The sequence below is a fragment of the Triturus cristatus genome, chromosome 11, assembly GCF_964204655.1.
Source record: "Triturus cristatus chromosome 11, aTriCri1.1, whole genome shotgun sequence".
NCBI lineage: Eukaryota > Metazoa > Chordata > Amphibia > Caudata > Salamandridae > Triturus > Triturus cristatus.
Genome location: NC_140594.1, coordinates 753,737,410 through 753,759,093, shown reverse-complemented (window position 1 = coordinate 753,759,093; position 21,684 = coordinate 753,737,410). Strand labels below are relative to the sequence as shown.

Below are 21,684 nucleotides of genomic sequence, written 5' to 3'. Positions count from 1 at the left end.
TTGATTCTGGGGCTAAAATCACAATTATCTCAAGTGAATTCTACATGTCTAATTTAAAAAGCAAAGTTCAACTTTTAAAACCAGACATAAAGCCATTGGCATATGGTGGGGAGCCAATCAAATTACATGGGTTCTTCACTGGAATAATTGAGTATAAAGGGAGATTAATCTCAGGGAAAATATATGTTTCAAGAAAGGGGGATAGCATCATCAGTTGGATTCATCAAGGAGAACTTGGTGTATTTCTTGATCCTAATGCTGACCCCCCTATTCAATTGAGAAGCGTGGTGAACTCCGTTGAGAAGGCTGATGATGTGAATCTAATTGATGGTCTCAAAAGAGATTATCCAAATGTTTTCAGGAAGGAGCTAGGCTGTCTCAAAGGTTACAAGCATAAAATATTACTTAAGAAAGGTTCTACTCCAGTATGTTGCAAGGTGAGGAATGTTCCAATTTCTGTGAGGGATGACATGCAGAAAGAAATTGAGAAGTTAAAGAAAGGGGGCATCATAGAAGAAGTTGAAGGAACTGAGTGGTTGGCACCAGTCGTAGCTGCACGCAAACCTAATGGGGACATGAGACTCTGCATTGACTTGAGACAGTTGAACAAGTGCGTAGTGATTGACAAATACCCCCTGCCTAACATAAACGAATTGCTATCTCTGTTGGGTGGAGCTAAAGTCTTTAGTACGATTGATTTAACTTCGGCGTACCACCAAATAGAGTTAGAGGAGTCGTGTAGAGACTACACTTCTTTTATAACACCATTCGGTACTTTTAGGTTCATACGCATGCCTTTTGGGCTAGTGTCGGCCTCTTCAGTCTTTCAAAGGGTTATGGAGAACATGCTTCAGGGTTTACCAGGCACCTATGTTTACCAAGATGATATTTTAATTTTTGGGCAGAATGCTAAGCAGCATGACATTCGTTTGAGGTCAGCTTTGGGAAGACTTTCTGAGCATAACTTAACTATTAAGGCGGAAAAGTGTAGATTTGGAACCAACTCAATTGACTATTTGGGGCATAATATAACTAGTGATGGTGTCAAGCCTAAGAAAGAATTAATCAACACCATCCAAGAAATGAGCTCACCTTCTAACAAAAGCGAACTCATGAAGTTTTTAGGGGTAGTTGAATACTACTCGAAATTTGTAAGAAATTTTGCAGATTGTGCGGCAAGCATGAGGTATTTACTGAGGAAAGGAGTGGACTTTCAGTGGACAGAAAGTTGTGAGCAAGAATTTAGAGATATCAAGAGTAAACTTAAAGCAGCTCCTTCTCTTGCTAGCTTTGATCCTATGATCAAACCTATTCTCATCACTGATGCCAGTGAAAAGGGTTTGGGGGCTGTCTTACAACAACATGGTAAAGATGGCATTCGTACCATTATGTGTTTGTCACGTAGCCTTAAGGATCCAGAGACCAGGTATTCGGTTGTTGAACGGGAATCTCTGGCAGTGTATTGGGCCATAAAGAAGTTGAAGAAGTTTCTTTGGGGTATAGATTTCGAGGTGAGGACAGATCATAAACCGTTGGTTGAAATTTTCAGCAAGAAGGGCTTGGATTCAATATCTAGTAGAATTACCAAGTGGATAATAGGTTTGCAAGAATTTAATTTTGAAATGAAGTACATACCAGGCGTAGAAAATAATGTGGCGGATGTACTGTCACGCCTCACGCCTATGAAATCATCTGATGGGGATGATTGGGTAGATTCAGAGGAATTAGTTTGTGTCATTGATCAAAATATGATTAGTGAAGAGAGATGGGGCAATGAGATGGTCATGGATGCTGTTCTAAATGAAGTTATGGATCTTCTCAGGAGAGGTTGGAACAGCAACAAACAAGGATCGTTAGAGACTAAGAAATTTTGGGCGGTTCGTAACGAATTGTCTGTGGAGAATAGGCTTCTATTTCGGGGAACGAGACTGATTCCTCCCTGTTCCCTTAGGAAAGAACTGATAGATTTGGTTCATTCCTCTCATGCAGGCATTACTAAGTCTAAGGAACGCTTGAGAATGTCGTATTGGTGGCCGGGCATGGATATAGAGGTGGAACGGGTTATTCGTGATTGTGTGCCGTGCACCTTGAGTGATAAGTCTAAAAACACCCGTGTCCAACCTATGATCATAAGGAGGCGTCCTTTGAATCCTTGGCAGGACATTGCTTTAGACATTCTTGGTTCTATTCACTTGAATGGTTCTCAGACATTTGTTTTAGTGATAATTGACATGTTTTCACGTTGGCCTATAGTTTTCTTTTTGACAAGCATTAGCTCAACTCACATTATTAAATGTTTGAATAACATTTTCTCTGAAGAGGGAATCCCGGATTCCATATTAACAGACAATGGGGTGCAGTTAGTATCCAATGAGATGAAGGATTTTCTAACATCCAAGGGGATTTCGCATAAATTGTGCTCCCTCTACCATCCCGAGGCAAATGGGATGGTGGAGAGATTTATTAGAGTGATCAAAGAGACGATTGCACTATCTAAATCAATGTCCTTAAATTGGAAAGAGGAGGTGTTGAAGAAAGTTGAAGAGTATAGGCTATCTCCGCATTCCACTACTGGGAAAACACCTTTTCTATTATTCCGTGGGAGAGTTCCAAACACTAAAGTGGAACCTGCATGGGTTAATAGATATGAAGTGGAAAGGGGAAAAGAAAAGAAGTGTGATGGTGAAGTGATTCAAAAGAGAGAGGAAGAACAAATTAAATTGAGGAAGAGTTACTTTGACAAGAAGAATGCTGTAAAGGTAACTAAAGTCAGAGTTGGTGATTTGGTTATGATCAAACGCACAGGTTTGGTGGGTGGAGCTCTTTCCAAGTTTATGAAACCGATGAAGGTTATTATGATCTTTAAAAATGCTGTGAAGACTCAAGATCACAGGATTTGGAATTTAAACAGGGTTGCAGTATTAAAAAAAAAAGTAGATGGTGATCATCCTGATGTGGCGAATCCGAGTTTATCTGAAGGTGGTAAGATTCGAGCTTCTAATAGGATTTGTAAGAAGCCTTCTTATCTGTTGAACTATGTTTAAAGTGAATTTTGTTGGATTTGATTTGGTATTATTTTGGGGAATGTGTTCTGAATTTTGTGTGACGAAGGGAGGTGTGTAGTATGTCATAAGCTTGGCATACACTTATAATGTCTTGTCTGGGATTGGTTGGAAGCTATAGAATGTCGATAGTGTCATCTGCGATGTCACTGGATTCTAGATTGGGGATCTGAGAAGGAAACTGGGAGACTGATGACAAGAGTTGGATGGATGGGATCTCTTTATGGAATAAACCTTCTTCAAACTTCATACCTGCCTCATGATGCCTTTTTGAGGGATCTTACATCTACATCTTCAATCTTCACGGCATCATCGACGCTTTTGGCTAGCAGCAGTTTTGAACATTTTCCCATGGAAAATCAGCCCGCGAACCGACATCGAAAACGACCTATGCACCCGGCTTCCCTGGGGCAGGTAACAGTGGTACCTCGGTACTCCAGTGGTAGTGGGCTCCTCAAAAGCTTAACTCTAAAGTTTTAACTTTGAACTCCTGCTAGAAGTGTCTTTAATCTGTTTATTTCAAACCGCGACATTCTCCATAGGATATAATAGAGATCCCGATAGCAGCTATTTCCACTGCACACGCCTCCCGTGGGTCCCCTTCCTCACAACCTGGGGTGGATTCTAAAGGGGCCAGCGATCCTAAATGCCCTAGGCATTGTCTGTAGAATTGTCGTGGTTCTTATACCACTTTTTTTAGTATATGGTTTGGTCCCCCCCTGGGGCCCAATGTTATCAGTGCTATTTATTGTATCTATCAATACTTGTTTGAATTGTAACTTTGCCTTAGCCTCATAAAGAGACTGTGGGATTCTCTCTAGAATAAATACATTTATTTTATATATATATACCTGTGTGGAATACTCTTTCATTTGGTCATTCAAGAGGTTATCTATGGTAAAACAATAAGCTTAACACTCCTTCAAGACTTAGCCTGAAGGCTGCTCTCCACAGCTACCACTAGGAGAGCTTTCTTTAAAGGTTGTCTTTTAAACCTATCACCATAAGAGTCGAATTGGACTGGTGCAAGGTGGCCACTATAACTAGTGACCAGCATATGCCAGGCCAACTTCTCACATATAGGTTCACTATATCTCACCCTGCACACACATATAAATCTATTAGTCACCCCTAAGGCAGGCCCTATCAATCCTGAGGGCAGGGTGCTTGGTTTCCATGTGAGGAGGTGTTTCTGCCTGAGCAGGGCCCCTCTGCAGCTCTCAGAGTCCGTTCTCTGGGGCTGTATGTGAATGCATTCAAATCATATATTCTTAAGTGCATTATAACCCCGCTGTAAATGCTAACTTTGGAATGGCTGCATCAAAACATGTCGTGTTGGTGTCAAACGCTTTGGAATCATACCACAACACCAGTAACTGGTGTGGGAGTATGATCCCACCCTTCTAGAGGGGTAGACATGTGCCCACTGTGGAAACACGGTAGAATCCTGAAGAGCCCTGGCATCACAAAATGGATGCCACCAGTCACAGACACTGGGCTACCCTCCTGCTGCAGACCGAAACTCGCAGTGGAGGAGGCCCAACAATAGGCATCCTGTCACAGGGAGGTGTGACCACCTCCCAGACAGGGTTTAGTGTATTGGGACTGGGTGGGTGCACTCCTAGAGTGCTTTGAAGTCCTGCACTTGTGGAGCAGTAGGCTCCTCTGTGCATACACCAGTTCAAACCGGCTCAGGGGCTACCTGCCCCTACTCTGGCGCGAAACTGGCCTGACCCTCCCATTGGTGGAGTCATAGAGCACTATTTTCAAGTGCAACCCCTTCAGGACATTCTACGAACTTGTGCATTGGACCACCTGTGGTCCAAGCCTCCAGCAGGATTTCCACCGAAGATCAGAGGCCTACCCCGTCCCGAGTGACCGTGGGTCCCTGTTGTAGGAATCCTCCCGAGGTGTCTTCGCGATCCCTTGCAGGTTGGCTTGTGGGTCCCCAGAAGACTTTTCCACAGTTCCAAAGGGCTCCCCTGGTTGCTCCAGGCCTGCCCTGACTTACCCTCGCTGGGTGAGACCCTCAGACCTTGCTGGTCTGCACCGCTGACTTTTTATCTTTTCCCCGAGACTTGCTGTTACCAAGGCTTGCTGGCTCCAATCTGGTCACCGACACCGCAGTAAGCTGCAGACTTCGTGGGACACGCCGAATCCAGCTCCTGGTCGTCGTCGACACCTCCTGGACCTCGTGGCTGAAGAGTCAAGACACCCGTGATCACCTGAAATCACCCGACGACTGTGGGCATCCATCTTCCTTGCCCCGGGTCACTGCCAAGTGATTTTGAACACTGTCCCCTCCACTTTCAGGTCTTCCTTGTTCTGAATTCAGCCTTGGATTCCACCGGACACTTCTCCTGTCTTCACAAGCAGCAAGTCTTCTTTGGCTCCCATTGAAAACGACGCCACGACCCGACACCAAAAGACTCCTTTGCACCCGACTTGCCTGGGTGAGGTAACTCCAGCACTACGGTGCTCCTGTGGGTGTTGGCTCTAGAACTACTTACCCTGTAAGTGACTTGCTTGTAGACTCTCCTGAAGTATCCTTATACTCTAAATTTCCAATCGCGACTTGCTCCATTGAAGTCAATTGGGATCCGCGGCTGTGTTCTCACATTGCATGCGTCTCCCGTGGGTCCTTTACTTACCTGCCTTGGGTAGATTAGTGAGGCCCCAGCGCTTCTGAAGGCCCTAGGCCTTGTCCCCTCGCAAGTCGTTATTATTAAGTCTCTTTTTTAGTATATGGTCTGGTACGCCCCTAGGGCCCCAGCCATATTTGTGCTTAACTTGTTGTGAAATGTTGATTTATGCATATGTTCCTGACTTCTAATCTCATAAAGAGATTAGTAGAGTGTGTCTAGTAATAAATACATATATATTTTATCCATTCATTTTGTGATGCCAGGGCTCTTTCAGGATTCTACTGTGTTTCCACAGTAGGTACATGTCTACCCCTCGAGAAGGGTGGGATCATACTCCCACACCAGTTACTGGTGTGGGGGTATGATTCCAAAGTGTTTGACACCAAACACGACATGTTTTGATGCAGCCATTCAAAAGTTGACATTAACTGCGAGGTTATAATGCACTTAAGAGTATATAGTTTAACCACATCCACAAACAGCCACAGAGAATGGACTCTGAGGGCTGCAGGGGAGCCCTACCCAGGCAGAGGCACCACCTCACATGGAAACCAAGCACCCTGCCCTCAGGATTGATAGGGCCTGCCTTAGGGGTGACTGATAGGTTTATATGTGTGTGTAGGTAGAGATATGGTGTACCTATATCTCAGTGAGGAGTGCTAACACTATCTCACCCAGGCTGCAGTAGACCAGGCCTGTGGTGTCAGATTTAGTCTGCTTCCCAGGGGTGGCATAATACATGCTTCAACCCCTGGTAGGCCTGTGAAGTACCTATCTCTTGGTACCTAAGGTACCATATACTAGGGGCTCATAAGGTACCACAGTATCCAATCACTAGTGCATCTAATATGCACTCCAAGTTGTTTAGAGAGAACCGAGAGGCTGGGGCCCTGATTAGCAGGGTCCCAGCCTGACTATAGCCAGAAATCAGTGTAAACATCAGAAAGAAAAGTGGGGGCAACATAAGTGCAGATCCTACTCTCTTACATGTGTCCTTTCATTTAGTAATTCAAGAGATCATAAGGTAAAACAAGCTGCTTTACATTCCTCTAAAGACTTAGCCTGAAGGCTGCTCTCCACAGCTACCACTAGGATAGCTTTCTTTAAAAGGTTGTCTTACACCTACTACCATAAGAGTCGAATTGTACTGGTGCAAGGTGACCAGTTTAACTAGTGACCAGCATACCAGGCCAACTTCTCACAGTGACCGTCACCGGGGGCACTCCATAAATTACACCACCCTAGCGATGAGGGAGGACTGGGAGTTCTGGATTTGAAGCTGCATTATATGACGACACAACTGCAGTGGATGCTAGTAGGAGGCCAGCTACTTTACAGGGGGGAGAACCTTTATTAGGAGAACGTCTGAAGTTGATGAGGGTAGCATATTTTAGCTAGGACAAACACTGGCAATGTCTGTTTATTTTCCAGAACTTTCGATCCAGGGACTTCCAGGCATAAAAACAATGGATTGAAAACATGTTATGGTAATATGGAAACACCTAGGAAACGTCTACGAGAGGGTCATTCTCAGACCTCTCTGAGAATGGTGGAGAAGTCAAAGCCGGTGAAGGTTAAATTCTTGACATACAGAAAAATGGAGGACAAGATGCAGGGAAATAGATAGGGAATTTCTCAGCACCAGCTGATGTCAGACTTGTTCACATTAGGAACAGAAACAAAAAAGTGACACATCTCTATAATGGATTACTAAACAGCTTGAGGCAACCATTGACAGATCTCAAGGACAGATGGAAATAGTAAAGGGAGCAAAATCACAGAGAGAATTCACAGTTGGGGGGCTTGCATTAATTTCAGGACTGTGTTTTTGGATTCCTTGGGTACAATTCAACTATCTCCATATAATGTACCTCACCTCGAAGACAGTAGCAAGAATGTATGGAAGCCTCAATGTGGCTTGTACTAGGTGCAGTCAAGTAGAAGAGGAATTACAAAAGTGTAAAATTACTCAAAAGTGTAAGTTACCTTTTTGAATCAGGCTCTATATCTATTCCGTCAGAAAAAGGGAGACACACATGGACCTTATTCACAAAGGTAATTTATACGTTTGAGTATGTTTACACTTTTGAGTACATTTACTACCTCTTGATATGCACAAACTGCACTTTTGTAATAACTTAAGCTTTGTAATAACGTACACTTTTGTAGTAAGGTTAGCACTACACATGGCCAACCACTGGCACTGCAATACTTTCTCATAGAAACTATTAGAGGTAGGAATTTACTACAGAGGTGTAAGTTAGTACAAAAGTGTATGTTACTACAAAGTGCAGTTTTTGAATAGCACTTTATAATATGTTTTGCAGTGCAACTAGAGTACTAGAAAACTTAATAAAATCTAAAAATCTGGAACTCTCTCCCAATACATATCAGAAGAAACCCCTCCTTCACAAGCTTCATGAGACAACTAAAATAATTTCTCCTCAACCATCATCTCTATCTCCCTGGACAATAGCCGCTCCATGTTACTTCAACTCCTCAGCCGAACTCCCACACTCTGACTGAACGGAAGCCTTCACCTCATGCTACTGAATTGGATTCTATCTAGTATTTCTTATCACTAATGTACTTTAACTGTTTAAGAGTCTGTTGTATACGTTGCTGTAAAGCGCTCTATTACCCCTTGGATCGTGCCAGCACTATATAAAACTCCTAAAATAAAAACTACAGAGTGCAGTTCATGAATTAGTCCCACAATTTATACAAGTTACTAAAAATAATAAAAGCATGTTTAGAAACTTATTTTTACCTACTAATATATCAAATATTGAGTGTGTGTACTGATTTTGCGGTACAAGGGTGGGGCCCTCATATATAATAACCTGTAGATAAAAGATCTCTATATTAGCACATATGGGACCGGGAGGAAAAACGCAGAGTATACCCTCCTAGTTATAATAACACTACATCGAAAACCCTACTAATATGTTGCAAACCAAAACATTTGTCTACAGTGCATCAATCCATTACTGTTAAAGGATGAGAGCCCTTAAACGTCTAACTGGTTTGTCTAGCTCCTAACACCCTTTGTCTAACAAGCATAGCTCACTAAATGAGGAGTGTGAGACCTCTGACAGTTTCTCTTTGAAAACGGTGTCTTTTTGTGCTCTACTTTTGGGGCCAAAGAGATCTGCAAGGTATGAGTCCCAATGTCATTGAGACAAACATAACAGTTCAGTAGGAGAACTTCTAGAAATTTCTAGATGGAAATGCATTGAGGGTTAAAGATTGGGGTGGTCTCTCGCAAATATCAAAAACATTTACAAAAGCTCTCACATTCTTGGCTTTCCATCACAGCCCCAGTAATTTGATAACCATCCCATGTCCACATAAAGGGATGGAGACTTTGTCTTTCTCCTGAAAATCTTCTTCCTGGTAAAAAGAAAAGGCCATGCATTAGTTTGAATTGATGAAACAAAGTTCAGGTAAAGAACGTAATATACATGGAATTACAGGTGTAATATGCTTTGCATGTGATAAAAGTGTACAAACTGACTCAAATATTTCCCTTAGGGGGATGGAAGTTCCCTCAGTCCTTGCTGTGCCTCCTTCACAACCTGATTGGGAACTCTGTTCTAAGGTGATTACCTTTCCAAAAAACCTTTTGTGGCTTATAAGAGCCCTGAGGCCCGCAAAACTCACAATCCCTCCGCATGCTAGCCTCCAGTCCTTTTTTTATTTTTTTATTAATTTTTATGTCAGCATACAGCCAAAAAACAAATACCAGGTGTACACAATCATTTTCATCATCTAGTTAAAACAATAATTTCATAACCATTTTGACAATGGAGACCATATCTTCTGGCCCATTATTCTTCTCCGCCGACCTTTTGATTTATATATTGACATTTCTAAATGATACACAGACAATAATCTATTTTGCCAGTTACAAAAAACAGGTGGTTCAATATCAAGCCATTGTGTGGTAATGCAGAGTCAAAAAATTGACATACAAATAAATATACATCTATCTTCTGCTTCAGTCCTACTGCTATCGCAGCTTGTTTGTAAACCTAAAATAATTAGTTCTGCCGTTATTTGCAATCTAATGCCCAAATTGATATGTAGAAAATATTCAACGTTCTTTATAAATTGTCTTAATTTTGGGCATTGAAAAAACATATGAATAGTATCCGCAGCTATTATTCCGCATCTATTGCACTTATTCCCTCTAGCAGAATTCCATTTAGTTAATTTTGCGGGTGTATAATATAAGTCAAAAATAGACATGAAATGTTGGCTTTTTAATGATCCACTGAATAGAAGTTCAGTGGATATTTCAATTACTCTATTCATATCTATTTTATTCACCCCAAATTTATTTTTCCATTTGTTGTCCCATACTGATAAGTCACCTTCATAATTATCAATCATTAATTGATAAATAAATCCTATTTTCTGTCTTTTTCTAATTGCCTCTATAACTTCAATTTTTTTAAGTGTCATCTGGTTCTTTGTAATTTTCATTTCAAGAAACTGCGTAGCTGTAAATATTAAAAAAATTCTATATGAGTTATATCATATTTTTGTTGCAGATAGGAGAAAGAAGCTACCTGATTCCCTTCGAAGAGATCTCCCAGATGGCATATTCCCAATCGGTGCCATCTGGCCATGATAGAGTCTCTAAAAACATCTGGTAGGAAGAGACAGTTTTTCAGTGGGGTATAGAAGTTCAGATTTAAGTTACATCCGATTCTTTTTTTTACTTTTCTCCAAATCTGGAAAGCTGCTGTGATAACTTTAAATTTAGTTTTTTTATAGTAGCTTGGTTCGATAATACGTGCTAAGCATTGTCGAGCTTCCTCACCCAGAACCATCTCATATATTGTTGGAGTTGCTGACTCCTCAATTTTTGCATTGTGAACCAGCAAGACACCCATATTCTGCAAAAAAGCTGACCAATAATATACCCGAAAATTAGGTATTCCCCAACCTCCTCTATCTTTTGGTAACATACATTTTTTAATGGATCTCCTAGACCTATGATAACTTCAAAGAAACCTAGAACACATTCTGTCAATACGATCGAAAAAAATCATAGGAAAAAACAAAGGAATCGTACAAAATAGGTACAGAAATTTGGGAAAAATAGTCATTTTTAATGCGTTACTACGGCCATATAAAGATAAGTGGAGATTATCCAACTTTTCTAAGGTCTTATTAGATGACGCTATTATTGGGTCAATATTTAATCGTACAATATTATCTATAACTGGAGATATTTTAATTCCCAAGTAGATGGCATCTGACTCAAACTTCATGTCACTTGGGCGCCCTGCATCAGAGTGAAGTATCTGGGTCTTAGAGATGTTTAATTTATACCAAGAGTATCGTCCAAATTTCTCCGCTGCTTCCACTAACTTAGGTAAAGCCGTTTTAATATTTGTTGTAACAATAGCGATATCGTCCACGTATGCGAATACTTTATAAGTTGTGTTGTGTATTCGGACCGGCTCAATTGCAAGATTATTTTCCAAACTATTTAAAAAAGGCTCAATATATAGCGCAAATAGTAAGGGCGAACTAGGGCAACCCTGTCTTGTCCTCCTTGTGATCATTATATTGCCTGAGAGTCTACCCGAAATGCGGATTACTGCCTTCGGTTGGATATATAAAGCTTGTATAGCTTTAATAAATTCTACAGGAAGCCCCTTCCAAGCTAAAATTGACCACAAAAATTTCCAAGAAACACGGTCAAAGGCTTTTTCCGCATCTAATAAAGCTACTGCAAGTGGGCAATTAGAAGCCTGTGCCCAATCTAATAATGCTATAATTCTTTTAATGTGGTCTGTTGTATCCCGTTGCATAATAAAACCATGTTGTTTCTTACACACCAGTAGAGGCATAAGATTTTTTAACCTATTTGCTATGATCTTTGAGTAGATCTTACTGTCCGCATTAAGAAGAGAAATCGGTCTGTAAGAACCCAGGTCCGTGTCTGTCCTTCCCTTTTTTTTAAAGATTCCTATAGTTGCTTCGGACCATGATTCCGGGGGACTACCCAAAAAAGATTGTTGGCAAATTTCTAATAGCTCTTTTTTAAGTATATTTCTAAACGTACGATAAAATTCCAAGGGAATATTGTCAGGGCCCATGGCTTTACCTAGAGCTAAATCTAACATAGCTTTCTCCAGTTCTTCCCATATTATAGGAGCAGATTGCGCTGTTTTTTGTACCTCTGAAAGTCCAGAGGGCTCTAAATCTATCAGATAATAATTTTCAGCACAATCTGCTGTCTCATCTAGTGGTGCACTATACAAATATTGATAACATATCTGTATTGCTTCTAATATACTTTCTTTAGTTTCCTGAAGGACCCCATTTCCGTCAATAATCTTAACTATATCATTATATACGTCTTTCTGCCTTAGCCTTTTGGCCAACAGTCTACCGTTTTTTTCACCGAGTTCATATATCTGTTCTTTGTGTTGTTTATATTTTAAGGCGATTTGATCAGCCATATTAGAGTACGCTACAGCCCTTTTAATAGTAAGATCTTTTTGAGCTAGGATTACATCCTTACCCAAACTAATTGCCTCAGCTAATTTGTGCTCCGCTAATATAACCATCGTAAAATCATTTCTATATTTATTCAACAATTTTTTACGTCGTGATTTTGAAAAGCTTAGAGTTTCACCTCTTACTATGGCCTTAAAAGTATCCCAAACAATCTTATTAGATGTAGTTCCTTTATTAAATTTAAAAAACTCTTGTATTACCTTGCTCATAAATTCACAATACTCTTCATCCAGTAATAAGTTCCTTTCAAAAGACCATGGGTAAACTTCTTGTCCCTTCTGCAGAGGGATTGTAAGGTTAAGTATTAAAGGATTGTGATCAGAAATAAGTTTAGGTAGGATCTCCATATTGAATTTCCCAATATATTGATATGAAACAAAAAAATAATCTAACCGAACAAATTTGTTATGTGGGGCTGAAAAAAAGGTGTAGCCAAAATCATCCGGATATATTTTGTTCCAAGCATCATACAATCCATGATCTAGAATTAGGTCCCGTAAAGCAGTAAATGTTTGTGGCTTTCTACCAGCATATATTGAAGTCAACCTTATATCAAAGTTAGCTTCTAAATGAATATTCATATCGCCACACATGATTATTGGTTGTGGCCATTGGGCTAATTCTGTATCTAAAAAATTCATAAGTTCCACATCATCCAAATTCGGACCGTATACAGTACAAAGCGTGAATCTATGCTGCCCAATCTCGAGTACACAGATAACCCAGCGGCCCCATTTGTCTTCCAAAGATTTAATACATATTCCCAAACCACGTTTCGTCAAAATAGCTACACCTTTCTTCACCCCTGTTTGTTTGGAACAAACGACTAAATCTAGTCCCAATTTTTTTAAACATCCCCTTTTCGCCCAGGCAATATGAGTTTCTTGTAGACATAGTATATCAATATGCGTGATCTGAATAAGTTTCGCTAATACCTCTCCTTTTTTAGCATCATTCAACCCGCAAATATTGAGGGTACAGATCTTTAATTTCCTAACCATATTTCGTAAAGAGAGAAAAAAAAACTTCAGAAAATGTCTCAAAACCTGAAATGAGCTGGCTAATGTAATGTTTAACTTTTGCTTCTACACAATTCTTATACAATGCTTCATACAAAAAAAATCTGGTCAATATATATACCAAGGCTGCTGCTGACCTTTCACCCTCCCAACACCCTTCTCCCTCCACCTTCCCCACCTTCCCCTCACCCCACTTCCAATATCCCACCCTTCCCTCCCACCCCACCTTATGAGGCATAAGGACTAACAGTCCCTAAAAGTATGGAAGACCGTCCCCTCCCCATCATCCGGGTAGGACAGAGATTACCTTTAAGATCTATTCATTTAAGTTATACTCCCCTCAACTGTAGCTCCGACAAAAATACATTCATTATTAAACATAGATTATAATGACTGTAAAAACTCTTTGGCTTCAATCTCCGAAGAAAAAAATCTGGTCTGGCCCTTAATTATGATCTTTAGCTTAGGTGGATTTTGTAAAAAAAACTGTTGCGCCTTTTGCTTGAAAAATGGATATAAGCTACCGTAAATGCCAGCGCTTTGATACCGTTTCCTTACAAAAGTCAGGTCTTACAAAAAAATCACTCCCTTTCGCTGTTCTCTTTTTATCCGGTCTAGGTAATCCAAAGACAGCCTCTCTCGCTAAGAAATTATTAAATCGGACAAGAATAGCTCTAGGTCTATCTTCTTCTCCCTGCCTTGGTTTTCTCAAATTAAAGGGAATCCTATGTGCTCTCTGTATCTCTGTTGACCAGTCCCAAAGAGTCAGCTCCGGAAATGCCTCTGAGAACAGTTCACACACAAACTTCCGAACATTCAAATCTTCTTTTTTTTCTGGGATCCCTAGGATGCGTAAGTTCTTTCTACGAGCCTGATTCTCCATCTCTGACAGTTTGAATTTAATGTTATCTCGATGCGCTTTTATAGAGTTTAGCTCGAGTCTCTGTGCTGCTAGTTCATCTTCTAGTGTAGAAATCCTAGACTCTGCTTCTGTCACTCTAAGAGCCATATCAGAACATATTTTAATTACCCGTCTAACAGAGTTCTGAACTTTACGGCAAGTTGCTTGTGTACGGGTATTATATAACTTAGTCTCAGCTCTATGTTCCATCATGGTATTATAAATCATAGATAAAGTTATCTCTTGATCTGGTATTTGTGCGCCAGCCTCCATTTCTGAGTTTAGTCTAGAAGCGTCCTCTGAGTCTCCTCCTGCCGTTATACCCTCTGAAGGTGTGGGGTCAAATAGTGCGTTTGCACTTAATTGATTATCTCAGTTCGCGAGTCGACTTTTCTTTGGTTTTACTTTTTTAACAGTAGTTGCCGCCATGTTAGGGGAGTCCTTATTCGACCCTACTCCATCATCTGTACTACCATCTTCGTTTTCTGTCCAATCTTTACTTAAATTAGTACTCTCATCTGACGAGAGATCAGACAGGGAGTCAAAATTATCAGCAAGTTCTTGAGATCCTGACAGATCCTGTAGCAAAGTCCCTTGATTGGGCCTCAGCAGATCCATCTCTAATGTCGGGGTTTCCAAATTACAAGTTAAGCCTTTCAATGCGGAATGTTCAAAAACTTCAATTCCCACAATGCACTTTTCCGAAGTAGCATTATACTGGTTTTCTTTACTTGTCTCTTTCGCTTGTTCTAGGCCCATTGATAGAGACTTTGTTGTATTTAAAGGATCCAAAGCATCGTCATCTCGAGATAGAGAGGGAGAACTACCAGGATTATTAGTATTAGTGTCAGCAAAATCAAAACTTGTATCGTCTCTTTGTGCCTGCTGCAACAATGTATCCTTTAGTGCCTGCTTTCCGAACATGTCTGGGAGAGTTTGTACGCCCTGTTTTACCAAACGTGCTGCTGTAAATACGTTTTTCTCTTTCGTAATTTGTTCCCCTACCTTCTTCAGGGCCGCCTTGAAGAGACTCCGGGGGAGCACATCTTTTCCAACCCCCCTTCTCTCACCTGTCGGAGCCGTCTCACCAGCCTCTCCATTTTGTAAGTCCTCGGTTGCAGCCATCTGTGCTTTAGCGTTTCGAGTCGCTTTCAATCCTGCCTTCAACGCTTTCGGTGGCATTTTTTGAATAGCACCGCGACAACCAAACCTTTCGCATCCACTAAATCCCCTTCGAAAAACACCGAGATAGATTGCAGGAAGCCGCCAACTTGGCACTTTAATTCCTCGTAAAAATCCAAACACCATCCGTCCGTTAAGCAGTTAAGGCAGCAGCGTTCTGAGCAGAAGTAGAAAACTCCTCCCCGCTTAACGAGCTTCAGCGAGCCAGCAAATCTCGTCTACACCAAAGCCCAGAAAGTTTAAGTGTTTTTAAAAAGCTGCATCCACATCGCAAACACCAATCCAATATAGAAGCTCGTTTACGGAGGTTTCACCAATAACGTATAAATAGCATCTATCGTATTTTCTCCTTCCGAGCCCGGAGCAAGGGACAGAGCTGCTCACACAGCCCACAGCGCGGCCGCCATCTTGCCTCTTCCCCCCCACTAGCCTCCAGTCCTGATGTATAACCTCTGTCTTCAAATGCTGAAACATTTCCTTACATTTTGACACAAAACTACAAATCGCATGTGTTAGACTTGGGGGTCTCTAGTTGGCACAGGTATGCACTTGTGACCAATAGGGACCCACGCCTCTAGTCAGGGTAAGGGGGTACACTCCTAAAATAACCCCTGCTCACCCCCTTGGTAGCTTGGCACGAGCAGACAGGCTTATCTCAGAGGCAGTGTGTTAAGCATTTGTGAACACATACAGTAATACCATGAAAACACTACAGATGGACACCACACAGGGTTTATATCAAAACTAAGTATTCTTTATATAGATTTACCACAAGACCATAAACGACAAAAATACACAATACTGTTACTTCAAAAATGGTAGTTTTAGTAGCTTAGTTCTCTTTAATTCTTAAATGTGACACTAAGTTAATGTACCTTTAGATGCGACACGCACAGCAACGAAAGTGTTGCAACGATGTTGATGCTATGAAAGTTTGGTGCAAAGAAATAAAGACGTGAAGATCTTCCTGATGCGGCACGCTTCTCCGATGATGCAAGAGATCTCGGCTCGATGCGTCAGCTGCAGCGGCGACGCCCTTGTCCAGGGATGCGACGACAGCGGCTTTGGCGGCGACACTTCTCCAGCGATGAGAGACGCTTCCGCTCGATGCGACAGTTACAGCGACGACACCCTTGTTCAGAGATGCGACGGCAGCAGCTCCGACGGCGGCACGCTTCTCCGTGGATGTGAGGCGTTTTTCTTGATGCGGTGCAATGCGACAGCTACAGCGGCGTCCTCCAAGATGCGACGGCAGCGGCTGCGACACGCTTCTTTCTCGATGCGAGACTCTTCTCTTGATGCAGTGCAATGCGTCAGCTACGATGGCGGCGACACGCTTTTTCAGTGATGCGACGCAGTCCCTCAGAAGGCCCAAAAACAGCAGCAGGCACTTCTAAAGAACTCTTGGGAGCTGGTGGTTGAAGTCTGTTGTCCCTGAGACTTCAGCAGGAGGCAAGCTCTTTTCCAAGCCCTTTGAGATCCTTCACAAGTTGAGCAAAAGTACACACAAAGTTCCTTTCTCCTCTCTTTGGCAGTAGGCAACCCCTGCAGGCCAATCCCCCAGTTTCAGGGATAGTCTCTCCTCAGTTTCTTCTTAGTTCCTCTCCTCAGCAAAGGTTTCTTCTTGTTTCCCAAAGTGATCTAAATTCTTGGGATCTGGGTCCCAATACTTATACCCCAAAATTCTTTGTCCTCTGAGGGCAGAGGGGCATTTGCCTTGCTCAAACAGGTTCTGGTCAGTCCTGGAGCACTTTTTTTACCTGACTCCTTCTTTCCTTTCAGAGTGCAGGGCAGAGACATCAGAAGCAACACAGGAGGTGGGGCCAGCATTGTGGAGGGAAGGCACAGCCCTATTCAGGTCCCAGGTGCAACTCCTCCCACCCATCTACATGGAGATCTCTCTATTCAGCCCTGTGCTGACTCACCCTGTCTCCGGGAATACCCCAGCCCCCTGGAATTCCCCAGCCCCTGTCACTCAAACTCCAGACAAGGAATAGACAGCCTAGCAGAGGCAGGTTTGAATGGTTAGACAAGAAAATACCTACTTTCTAAAAGTGATATTTTCAAACACAGAATGTTAAAACCAATTTCACTAAAAGATGTATTTTATCATTCGGAGTTCAAGCATACTAAATTTGAATTTCTACCATGTTCCCTGAGTCAGTTAGGATTATAAGATGTAATAATCAAACTGCCCATTCTGGCCTATGGAGAATAGGGAGCCTTGCAATAGTGAAAGACGAAAATGGCTGTAATTCACTATTACAACATGCCAGACACACCAGGGCATGTCATACCTTATACTTACAATACACCCTGCCCTTGGGCCTACCATAGGGGTGTCTGATATGAAGAAAAGGGAAGGTTTAGGGACTGGCAAGTGGGTGCACTTGCCCAGTCAGCATGACAGTACCTGACTGCACGCAGGCTCTGCAATGGCAGACCTTAGACACACTTTTTCAGGCTGCTTCTGTGGGTGGCACAGCCAGTGCTGCAAGCCCACCAGCAGCATTTGGATTTACAAGCCCTGGGAACTCCTGGTGCACAGTACTAGGGGCTGACAGGTAAACCAACCCAACCAATCATGGAATCAGTAATTCATACATTAATTTACAATAGGGAGAGCATATGCACTTTAGCACCGATCAGCAGTGGTAAAGTGCCCAGAGTCATAAAACAGCCAACAACAGGTCAGAAAAAATATAGGAGGAAGAGAAAAAGTTCAGGGATGACCCTTCAAAAAGGGCCAAGTCCAACAGTATGCTGTGGTTTTGTATTGTGAATGAGGAAGGGCAAGGACTGGAAAATTAGGATCCACAGATTTACTAAAGGCTTGCATTGTCCTTGCGTCAAGCAGGGTGACACAAGGCAACACAAGCAGTTAACTGGGATTTACTAAGCCACACAAAGCTACCTTTCTTCACAAAAACAATCAAGTTCATTAATGCAGGCACTCTCGCATCATGGCGCAAATGATGCCTGTATTGACGCTAGGCGCCACACAGTGCCTCAGCACAGGGAGACGGTAGAAATGTGTCCTATCTTCGTAAATATGTCACATTTCTGCTCTCTCCCTGTCACGCAAAGCAACGCAGCATGTCCCCTTGCTACTTTGCATTGCGTGCCTTTTTACTAAATCTGGGCCTCAGTTCCCAGGAAGGCTATATTTTTCTTTCACCCTGCTGTCTCTCTCTTTCCCCACCTTGTCAAGACAGATTTCTAAGATGTCAGAGGTGGAGAACAATTTTCAGAAGAAAGGGCCCAATGTACCAAAGTTTCTTACAGTCATAAACCCTGCCTTTCACTAAACCACAGGCTTTGGGTCTCAAAAAGCTGTAGCACAATGTACAAAACATTTTCACTATGTGGAAAAAGTGATTTAGACTCGCAGAGTAACTTTGGTGACTCATTTATATCACAAATAGGGGGGAGTGTGAGAGGGCCGCCAGTTTATTTGCCAGGTGCAATGGAATGTATGAAGGCTTTGTGGCCACTGTTGTGGCTGCAAACTGTTGAACAGTTAGACACCCAACTCTGAATGGCACTAATGTGGGAAGGGGAAGTTGTCCCTCTGGGACAACATCCTATTTGAGAAATGCAGCGAAAAGCTTCGAGGGGAGTAGACAGTGGTATGAAGAACCTTCACATACTACCCTCCATCCAGTCTCATTCCTTCTGTGAGATTATAGCCTACTTTTCTGGTAAACACTCCCAAATTCAATATAACCTTTAATAAAGTTTTTTTAATGAAATGAGTGAACTATTATTATTAAATTACATTTATATTGCGCACAGCTACCCTTGACAGGGTTTCCCGGCGCAGGCATGTCCACTACTGTAGACTAAGGGGCATATGCATCAACATTAGCATTTGCGATTCCTTATTAGCGAAAAATAAGGAATCGCTAATAAGGAATAGCAAAAGGCTATGCATGTAGGAATCGCTATTCAAATAGCGATTCCTTAACATTCCTTATTACCGAATCGGTAATACCGAATCGGTAATAAGGAATACCTACCCATTCATTCCTATGGGCTTGGAGGCCCATAGGAATGAATGTAAAGCCATTCTGTATTAGCGATTCGGTATTACCGAATCGCTAATAGCTGGAGCACTTTCAAGGGTGCCAGGGTGTCAAAAGGACACCCTGTTGCACCCCTGAAAATGATATGTGCACATATGTTGCACACACACATGCTCTAAGGGCATGTGTGTGCGCAACATGACACTTTGAAAAATGCACAAAAGTGCATTTTTCAAAGTTTTTGCAAATTACCATGCAGTTCATCTTCATGGTAATTTGCTCCCCTTATTAGCGAAATCGCTAATTTTTTAACTTTGATGCATTGCATTTAAGGAATCTCACTTTGGGATTCCTTAAATGCAAGAGCTATTTAAGGAATCGGTATTTAAGGAATCCCTATTTAAAGAATCGCTATTTAAGGATTCCTTAAATACCGATTTCTGCTTTTGGGTTGATGCATTGGGATTGGGTATTTTTTACTTAATACCGGGAGCTAATAAGGAATCGGTATTTTACCGACTGGATTTTGGCTTGATGCATAAGGGTGTAAGTAAACAGAGCTAGTCACTGAGAGAAGAGCCAGGTTTTAAGATCTCGACGAAACCTGAGATAAGAGGATTCGTGTTTCATACAGTTTGGGAGAGAATTCCAAAGTTTAGGCCCAAGACATGCAAAAGAACGGCCACCCATTCTTGTTAGTTTAAATCTGGGTAGTACCAGGTTGCCTAGGGTGGAAGAACGTCGGGGCCGGGAAGGAACATATGGACGGATAAGTTCCTGCAAGTAGGCAGGGGCAGTCCCTTGCTTAATTTTAAAAATAAGACTATTGTGCAGTTGTGTGACAGATGACAGTAACAACCATCCTTTCAAATAACAGAAAATTAAGAGGTTGAGGAGTCCTCCCTATGTCAATCCATTCATACCCCCTTTGTGAAAAACAATTTAATTTCCAGTTGTATAGCTATACTTTTTAGTTTTATTTCTTTAAGAGTATTTCCCGTTAATTAAATATCCATTTGTTAAATTTAGTTATTTCACTCTTTTATACCATAGTATTACTCTTCAAGAATATATTTTTCAGTTGTGTTTCCCTTTTTAAACAACGTCCTCTTTATAACACCTCATTTTAATTTTCTGAAATAATATCTTTTTTGTATTTTTTTTGTTCCTCTTCTGAAATAATCTATTTCAGTCTAAGAAAAATACTATATGTAAGTGTTTTTAAGTATTCGGCAATGTTCACCAGCCTCATCGCAAAATGAAGCTCTATTGGCAATTTGTACATACAGGTTTACGAATAGGGGTTAGAACATCGGGCCCTGGATCTTTGGCAAAAAAACGTAAATAGTACCTTCTTAAACAGATTTTATTGCCTTTTACACAACAGTTAGCCATTTCTCCAGTGATGGTACATGTAATTTCCTAGTATTCGCATGGTCAGTAGTTCTTAGTACATATTATGCATATACAAATACATATACAAATCCATATTATTCCTGGTACCCTCAGTCTCATCCTTGCGCGTAGTAAGAATCTGCTTATGCAATTCCCAATTACCCCCCCAAACAACGTAACTAACATTCAGCCCCCCCCTCACGCCCCGCACTGCTGTCTCCGATACTCATCTAGGGATCTCAATAGTTCACTTCCCCAGCATCTGACAGTGTGTGTTTGCTTACCCAGTCCCCTCCTTTCCAGGTCTAAACTCTTCCGCGACTAAGGGTTTTAGGAGGCACCCTCTCTCGGGTTCTGTTCTATGATCCCATCCTGACCTTGCCTCTGGGAGTTCTCCTGTTGTGATGGTCTCTCGCGGTGGAGGCTTCAGATTCTCGGCCTTCGCTCCTCAATTCTTCCATCAGAACCTCCCATGCCTGAGCCCTTTCCATCTTGCTTATCTCTCTTCTCGCGTTGCGAAGTAAAACCCTGCCCTCGCATTCAGCCCATTTCATCAGTTCTCGCCTCCATCTGTGAATATTGGGGCCGTCCGGGGTCTTCCATCTGCTAGTAATTTCTCGCTTCACAAGTATGAAGGCGAGATCTTGGAACCTGTCTGTGTTCTTAGTTTTGGCAGTGTGGGGAAACAGGCTGAGCAGGACATGTGCCGGTGTGCATGGGATTACCCTCTCTGTTATCCTAGCTGTCTCCCGAGTCACTTCCTGCCAGTAGTGCGTCAAGGATGGGCAACTCCATATCATGTAAATGAACGTCGCCCCGTGCACATTGCATCTCGGGCACTTGGCATATTCTCTAGAAAAGTATAGATTAATACGTTCTGAGGCTATGTATGCTCGGTGAAGTATATAAAAGCTA

At 41.9% G+C, this 21,684-nt stretch overlaps 1 protein-coding gene across 1 annotated transcript in view; it reads right to left on the bottom strand.

Annotated features, from left to right (window-relative positions):
* AGXT (alanine--glyoxylate aminotransferase) overlaps positions 1 to 21,684 on the bottom strand; it is a 419,131-nt gene that overhangs the window by 66,676 nt on the left and 330,771 nt on the right. The window contains exon 3 of the mRNA XM_085634419.1: positions 9,005 to 9,100. Within this exon, the coding sequence (XP_085490545.1) occupies positions 9,005 to 9,100 (96 nt within the window). The remainder of the gene's footprint in view (positions 1 to 9,004; positions 9,101 to 21,684) is intronic.